Below are 8,560 nucleotides of genomic sequence, written 5' to 3'. Positions count from 1 at the left end.
CATGAATAATCATTAAGTGATCCTTAGCAATTAACCTATTAATTTTGGTAAAAATAATTGGCGCCTGTGGGACCCTTGTTCTGGATTTGATTGATACAGTATCATGGCGGGCAACGAATCCAAAGAACAAGTGACAAATCAAGAAGCTGAGACAAAAAACAACAAGTAAATGGCTGCAACGTTGAAGAAAATACAGGAAAAAATGGAATAGATACGTTCTAAAAATGAAACATTGAAGAAAGAACTAACCACGTCCAAATCCAAAACCAAGACAGCTACGAAGAAGATGATCCCAAGTGTAGTCAGACTCTTGAATATGAATGATGGCAAGGAATATGATCATCACGAGGAACCAACAAGGGGTATTGATGATGTCATTGAGATTGAGGACACCGAGAATGTACCGAGCAATGATGATGACATAGAAAGACAACATGATGAAAACGTTATCATGATCATGAAGAACGAGAGGGGGATAATGATAGAAGGAGATTACGTCACTGGAGTACAAAGTCTTGAAATCAGATCACAGAAGAGTTCAAAAGAGAATTACAGGAAGTGAGGGACTTAATTGAGAGGATTCTCGGCGTCTCGAAGCCATTAGAGAAAGTAACTCCTACAAGTTATGCTGATTCACCTTTTCATGACAACATTGCTCTGGTGGAAATACCAAAATCTTTTAGAGTGCCACAGATGAGGCCATACGATGGTACCAGTGACCCGTTGGAACATATAACACAATACAAACAAAGAATGTTCACGCTACCCGTTACTCGTGACCTGAAAGAGGCTTGTATGTGCAAAGGATTTGGCTCAACATTATCAAGACCAGCTCTATAGTGGTTCGTGAACCTGCCACACTGGAGCATCAAGACATTTGCTAATCTGGAGGATGCATTCAACATGCAATTTGCAAGTAGCTCGGTGTTTAAAAAACCATGATTAATTTGTACAAGATTGTGCAACTTCATAGAGAACCATTACGTGATTACTTGACATGATTTAATAGAGAGAAGGTGCCATAATCAATTGCGATATTCTCAAGCCAAAAGGGTGGCAAGAGAAATAGACATACGAGTCACACAAGCAGAAATTAACGATCATGACTTATCAGCCTTGATGTTCAATGAATCGGACAAGAAAAATATATGAGAACCACAATAAGATGGCCTTGTAATCTCTCTCCCAGTCGGAAACTATTTGATCCAAAGGATATTGGCGGACAAAGGGAGCGCTGCAAACATCACTGCAAACATCATGTTGCTGAGTACACTGAGGCAAATGGGCTTGGCAGAGAGTGACATAATTAAGAAAATAACAACATTAGTAGGATTCAGTGGTGAGACCAAGCGTATAATGGGTGAAATCATGTTGCCAACATATGCACAGGGGGTCAACCTCTTGGAGAAGTTTTGCATTACTGATGTCAATTCAATATACAACATAATAATGGGAAGACCATGGATTCATAATTTGAAAGCTGTACCATCGACATATCATTAGTTCTCAAGTTCTCAACGTCATGGGGGCACATGAAATTCGAGGAGATCAAGACACGGCACGCGAATGTTATAAGACATGCCTGAAGCCAACTATCCAACACCACGGTAAAGAAATGCAAGTAGCCACTGTTACAGGACCTGAAAAATTGGCTGAAGTTGATTTAAGAACCGGGGACAAGAAAGTGTTGATAGGAGAAGACCTGTCACCGATAATTGAAGCAAATTTGGTGAATTTCTTGACTATGAGATTGGACGCGTTCACGTGGGAACATGATGATGTAACGGGAATTGATCCCAGTGTGATCACACATAAGTTAAATTTTGATCCTAGCTACACCCCTGTTCAACAAAAAAGAAGGAAATTTGCAAATGAGAGAAACAAAATAATTATGATGAAGTGGACAGGCTTATGAAGGCCGTGATGATCAAAGAGGTCGACTATCCTGAATGGTTAGCAAATATTGTCATAGTCAAAAAGAAGAATGGGAAATTGAGAGTTTGTGTTGATTACACAGACTTGAACAAAGCTTTTCCCAAGGACCCCTATCCATTACCCCACATCGACACCATGGTGGACTCAATAGCTGGATACAAATTATTTACATTATTGGATGTATCAAGTGGCGTTAATCAAATCCAAATAGAGTCGTCTGATTGTGAAAAGACAACATTCATTAAAGATAAAAAGGATATATTGTTATTTAGCTATGCATTTTGGACTAGCAATGTTGGGGAAACATTTCAGAGACTTGTCAACGAGATGTTCAAGGATCCGTTAGGTCAAATAATGGAAGTTTACATAGACGACATGGTAGTCAAGTCCGTAAATGCTGAAAATCATGTTCGTGACCTACAGGAGGTATTTGACATATTGAGATCAGACAATACGAAGCTGAACCTGTCTAAGTGCAACTTTGTTGTATCGTCCGAAAAATTTCTTGGACACATGGTGACCAAGAGGGGCATTGAAGCTAGCCTAGAATAGATTAAGGCAATTTTCGAATTGAAAAGTCCATCGAATGTTAAACATGTCCAGAAATTGATGGGAAGGGTCACAACCTTGAACAAGTTTATCTCACGGTCATCAGACATATGTAAGCTCTTCTATGATGTTTTGAGAAAGAACGAGGGGTTCGTGTGATCAGAAAAATATGAAGCTGCACTTAATGACTTGAATTATTATCTCACTACCCCTCTACTCTTGTCTAAGCCTCTTCAGAGTGAAGACCTTTATGTCTACGTGTCTGTTACTGATTATACTATAAGTGGAGTGCTCGTCAAAGAAAGTGAAGGCTTCCAGTTGCCCATTTATTACGTCATTAAAAGCTTGGTAGATGTGGAGACAAGGTACATGTCTCTTAAAAAACTAGTACTTACATTGGCCATGACTTCAACTAAACTAAGATATTATTTTGAATCACACAAAATACATGTTATGACGAATTTTCCTTTGAGGAATGTTTTGAGTAAACCTGACTTGACGAGACAGATGGAAAAATGGGCCATACGTCTAAGCACTTATGACATCACATATAACACTAGGACGACTATAAAATCACAGTACTTATCTGACTTTGTGGCTAATTTCAATCCAAGACAAATGATAACAACAGAGGAGGAGTTTCAGCTAGTCATTTCAAGGGTGGACGCCAAGCCATGGACGATGTATATTAATGGAGCTTCAAACGTGAATGAAATAGGATTGGGGCTTGTACTCAAATCACCATAGGAGGATATGATAGCACATTCAATATGTTGTGACTTCAAAGCCGCTAACAATGAAGTCGAGTACAAAGCATTGATCGTGGGGGTTATGACTGTTAAAGACATGAAAATCAGAAATATTGATGTAAACTGCGATTCGCTATTGATCGTCAATCATGTCAACGGCTCTTATGAGGCTAAGGATCACAAGATGATCACGTACCTAGACATCACCAAAAGGTTGATGAGCTGTTTTGACACTTTCAACATACAACAAGTACCAAGGGAGAACAATGTTCAGGCTGATGCACTAGCTGGTCTTGGGGCTATTTTCAAAGGCCTCAATTTAAGCAATATTCCAGTTATACATATTATGAAGCCTGTTGTTGAAAGGTTGGTTCATGATGTAGAAGTAATGGCCCTCGACCAATATGACAACAATGCAAATGAGGTCATGGATAGATGGATTTAAACATACAAATATTACTTACAACTTGGAGTCAAATCCAGTAGCAACAATGAAGCTAGGATCATTAGGATGAAGGCATCAAGATTTATAGTCATAGATGACGATTTGTTCAAAAAATCGTCTACATGGTTACTTCAAAGGTGCTTGAGAAGGCATGAGGCTGACATAGTCTTGGGAGATGCACATGAAGGAGAATGTGGGAATCATACCAACAGAAGAATCTCTCTTTAAATATTTTATGTTTGGGTTACTATTGGCCAATATTAAGATAAGATTCATATGATTACATGAAGAAATGTGATGCTTGCCGAAGACATGCGCCCGTCATATATTAACCGTCTGAGCACCTAAACATGTCTATTCCCTCTTGGCCTTTCATGAAATGGGGGATGGACATTGTGGGAAAGATGCCACCTGCACCTGGACAGAAAGTTTTCATGCCGGCCATGACAAACTATTTCTCCAAGTGAATTGAAGCAGAGGCATTCAAGTACGTCACGTCGAAATAGGTGATCTCGTTCATCAAGAATAACATTCTATACAAGTTTGGTGTACCAGTTAAAATCATTTGTGATAATGGATCACAATTCATAAGCGACAAGACGGAAGCATTTTGCAAACATTAGAACATCAACTTGATCAAGTTTATACCAAGATATCCTCAACCCAACGGACAGGCTGAATTAAGCAACAAGATCATAATTAACAATCTCAAAAAAATACTAACATCCTGTAACAGAAAGTGGGATGAAGAATTGCCTTGGGTATTATGGTCAGACATGACTACTCCTTTGGCATCAACTGGACAAACACCTTACAGTTTAGTTTATGGGACTGAAGCAGTCCTACCAACAGAGGTCATGATGCCTATTACCAGGTATGGCTTATTAACGTCTATCATGAACGATAAAGAATTGACACATGACATAAATACAATAGCCGAACTCTCAGAGATTGCAAAAATTTGTATGGTGTCTTATCAGCAGAGGATTGCCAACACATATAACAAACATGTTCACATAAGAGCTTTCCGTGTTGGTGACCTATTATTGAGGAAGACATTCCAAAATACTGTGGACGTGATAGCGGGAAAAGTTTTCAACACCTGGGAAGGACCTTACCTTATTGATGCAGTTTTTGGACGTGGGGCTTATTGATTATCAAGCTTGGACGACATTTAAGTACCGAGAAGCTGGAATGCTTTACATTTAAAGTTTTATCACATGTAAGGTTTTCTAATTTCTTCTTTAATTTCAAGTTTTTAGGAACCCTCGACGAATAAGTCACTAGGACATAGTTGATTGTCGAATGTTGTTTATGTTGGTATGGCATTTTATTTTAAGAAGTTTGATTCTATGTTTTCAAGTCATAACATCTAGCACTATAAGTTATGTGACTATGCAAATTATTTCTACCAATTGTGTTTGTCTACTAGATTTACTCATGATTACATAAGTCTACTTTATTATAGTTGCTTTTATAGTAATTGTGTACATCAATATATGATAAACAAAACGTATCAACTACAGGCATGAGCGCTGATCACCCTACTACTATTATACCACTTTAAATAAAAGTACTATAGTCGAACAAAAGTTGTAGTCGACATGGAAATTATATCGGATTTCTTGCAAATAATGTTCATACACGTTCACGTTGTATTAACAAATAATATAATATTCAATGAGTTTCAAGAGGGATAAAGGCCTCTTAACCACTCTACGAGTGCATGCACCAACGTATATTGACAAATCAAATATATTGACGATTACAAATTACATATGAAGCAAAAAGTTAAGTCATATCTTGGCGACGAAATGAAAGTTTGTCTTATATAATTGCGTAAATAATTGCTTCGTCACGATAAGTAATTGATCGTAATGTTCTTGTATTTCGTGATGACACTTTGAGGGATTCTACTTTACATGTTGAACAACTATTCAAAGCTTAAAACTCACAACAAATTACTAAGTCATGAATGTGATACATAGTAAAGGAAACAACTACAATCGTCAACAAGGAGTAAATCAAATATATACACAATAAAATCAAGTAATACGATAATGACATAAATGCAGTTTATAGCAACATAAGTTAAAATTACGTCAATTGTTCAAAGCAAAATCCAACATAAATTGAATCACTATCCCCCGCTAAAAACCGAAACAGGGATGCAATGTAGCAAAAATAGCATAACAAAAGGAGAAATCAAGTTCAAGGATAAAACCAAACAAGTCTCAAATACTTAAACAAAAGCTATAAGAAAAGGATTCTGCCACGTGTCCTCACGAGCACCTTTAGGGGATTTTGCATTATCGCCATCATTGGTAGCACCACCAAACTCATCCATAGGGAAAGCGTCATCAGGAAATACTTCATTATAGATTTTGACAGTTTCAGGAACGTCCCATGAGCTCCATCCACCCCTATGGTACTACAACATCATGTTAACATGGGTTCGCATAATCCGTTGATGAACAGCCTTTTCCGATTCATCACGCATATCCTTCTCTAGTGACTGAACCTTAGAAGCAAACTCTTCCAACTCATTTTGAACATCCTTCATCGCTTTGAGATTGTTAAAGGCCAGCTTCTCAGCAGCTTGAATCTTAGAGGCACACTTCATATCGTCATCTTCCAATTTTTTGAGCCTCTTCATATCATGATTATACACCTCACGAGCCACCATGATGCTTTCAAGAGTCTGTTAAATGGATTGTAAGTAAGAAAGAAAATAATAAGACTACATGTGAAAATTTACAACAATGCTTACATTGAAAGAGTAACCAGCAGTGTCGCTCATGATAGAATCAACAGACGTTTCAGAGAGAGCTTACATGGGTTGGGGAAGTAACATATCACCTAGCATATGAGCGAATGTGGAAGGGTCAGCTGTAACATCATAATTTTGAATGGCCAAGGGAACGAATGATTTAGACTTGATGGCTGAAGGGTTAACTCACACTTTCTTTATAGAAGGGGTGCTAACATGACTAAACATGATACGGGCTTTTGAAGACTCAGTCTTAGTTGATTTTTCATCACGAGCTCTCTTAAATAAATCACGACTTAAAACAAACAAGGATTTAATGACATGTGGCTTAAACTCTATAATAATGAAGAAGGGTTAAATCCAAGTTAAAATAAAGGTCGAAAAGCAAAATGCAAAGAAGAAATACGCCAAAAAGAAGAAAGATCGACGTATACCTTTTGCATAAAAATGACCAGTGCTCATCTCAACTCCTTTGATACTCTTTGGACTATCTTCAGATTCTGATGAAAGACTCTAGACAGATTGAGAAGATCTCGCAATGGGCATAGCGACTTGTTTGCTCCTTGTACGGCTAGCAGCGGTCTTGATGATGCCTTTTTTAGAAGTACCTTCATCACGTATGACAAGTTTCTTTTTCACCTTTGCAACAAAGTCATCCACGTCGACAGTTCTAACATTCCAGATAGGTCGACCAAGACAGTTAGGCCAAATTCTTTCACCAGGGGCAAGGGCACGAATTTTCTCTACAGTAACTCTAGCTGAAGTGATGTTTTGGTCGGGTTCAAAGTCCGGATCTGATCAAGACATGGAAAACACAATTGTAACATACTTGACTACATACAAATAAACATGCAAAGGTCGATTAGGCTACAATAGACCAACCATCAATGATACTACTATGATTGACATTTGTGTGAAGTTGATAACCAAAGCTCGTCAAGAGAGTCTCCTAATTACCAGATCGGATGTATGATTAAGTAATTGATATGCAATGACAAACAATGAATATTTGGAAAAATAAAAAGAATATCGATAAGAATTTAACAGGGTAGATGAAATATCTGAGTTGTTCCAACGATCGAACAAGTAATTAGCGTCGTCACCAATGGGTTTCTTTTCGACAAAAAAGTAGTCCTTGTTCAATATCAATTGGCCATCGATGTTCCTATTGCTAAAACCAATTCTAAAACTGCTAAACTTCTTCAAACAATAGTAGTGTTTCATGACCTCAACATCAATTCCTAGGTGATGCTTTCCATCAATAGCATCTAAGCAGGCCAGGGTTCTCTATGCAAAGGGCATCAATTGCCCAGGTGAAACATTAAAAGTTCTCAAAACCTTAAACACAAACTTAGAAAAAGGGAACGTAAGACCTACATCGAAAGGATAATAGTATAAGCCTCGAGGATAATAGTATAAGCAGATCCACCCCGTTTTATAGTGATCATCACGCACCGAGGAATAAGAAATAACAACAATAACGTTAGAGTGAAACAAGATCTTTGCCTCCTCAAATATTTCACGTTTCATAAATCTTTGGAGGCTATCCCGAGAATCAAGTAGACCCGTGGCGACCCAATTGGTGGTTTCAGTTTGAGTATCAACAAGAGTAGAGTTACGGGAGTTAGAACTTTTGACGTTTTTCTTTGCCATCAGGATAGTTCAGAAGAGGGATGTGAATGGTTGGTTTTGTTGACAGTGAAAGTTATGGAGAAAACAAGATGCAAGGGGTTAAATTGGGGGTGAGCGTATATTAGGAGTTCAAGGGAATCATCAAAAAGGGTAATGAAGAGTCATTCTTGATAACTCAACAGCCAATACATATATATCTGATTGGAACACCACACGAGGCCCAAGGAATTTAAAAGATTACTTCACGTTAGAGATAAAAATTATTACTAAAAATGTTACTTTTTGAATTATCTGATGTTAAATAAAGATTTTGTCATATAAAATCTATTTTTTATTGACAAAATCTGGGGCTATTGTTATTCATCATTTTTTCATGTCGTCACACTACGAGAAGGCCAGACAGTCGACAGAAGCAGGAAGACACTCGAATGGGAGGCGTCGAATAGAAATGTGAACACAGACAACATAAGTTGTAGAATG

General features: G+C 37.8%; 1 protein-coding gene and 1 long non-coding RNA gene across 3 annotated transcripts; one reads left to right on the top strand and one right to left on the bottom strand.

The window, feature by feature from the left end:
* The first annotated feature begins 4,454 nt into the window (after positions 1-4,454).
* LOC141711036 (uncharacterized) lies at positions 4,455-4,832 on the top strand. Its single transcript, XM_074513493.1, has one exon. It carries the CDS (start codon positions 4,455-4,457, stop codon positions 4,830-4,832), a length of 378 nt encoding a protein of 125 aa, XP_074369594.1.
* Positions 4,833-5,753: 921 nt separating this feature from the next.
* LOC141721809 (uncharacterized) lies at positions 5,754-8,281 on the bottom strand. 2 transcript variants are annotated; one of them, XR_012574906.1, is made up of 4 exons: positions 7,331-8,281; positions 6,883-7,242; positions 6,449-6,537; positions 5,754-6,379 (listed from the first exon to the last, which is right to left on the bottom strand). It is a non-coding gene; the product is annotated as an uncharacterized LOC141721809 (long non-coding RNA). The 2 variants fall into 2 exon arrangements; XR_012574905.1 differs by having other exon boundaries at positions 7,826-8,281.
* Between the last annotated feature and the right edge of the window lie 279 nt (positions 8,282-8,560).

The sequence above is a fragment of the Apium graveolens genome, chromosome 1 (genome assembly GCF_009905375.1).
Source record: "Apium graveolens cultivar Ventura chromosome 1, ASM990537v1, whole genome shotgun sequence".
NCBI classification, from domain to species: Eukaryota; Viridiplantae; Streptophyta; class Magnoliopsida; order Apiales; family Apiaceae; genus Apium; species Apium graveolens.
The sequence above is the reverse complement of the archived record's forward strand: the minus strand, read 5'-3'. Positions and strand labels throughout refer to the sequence as shown.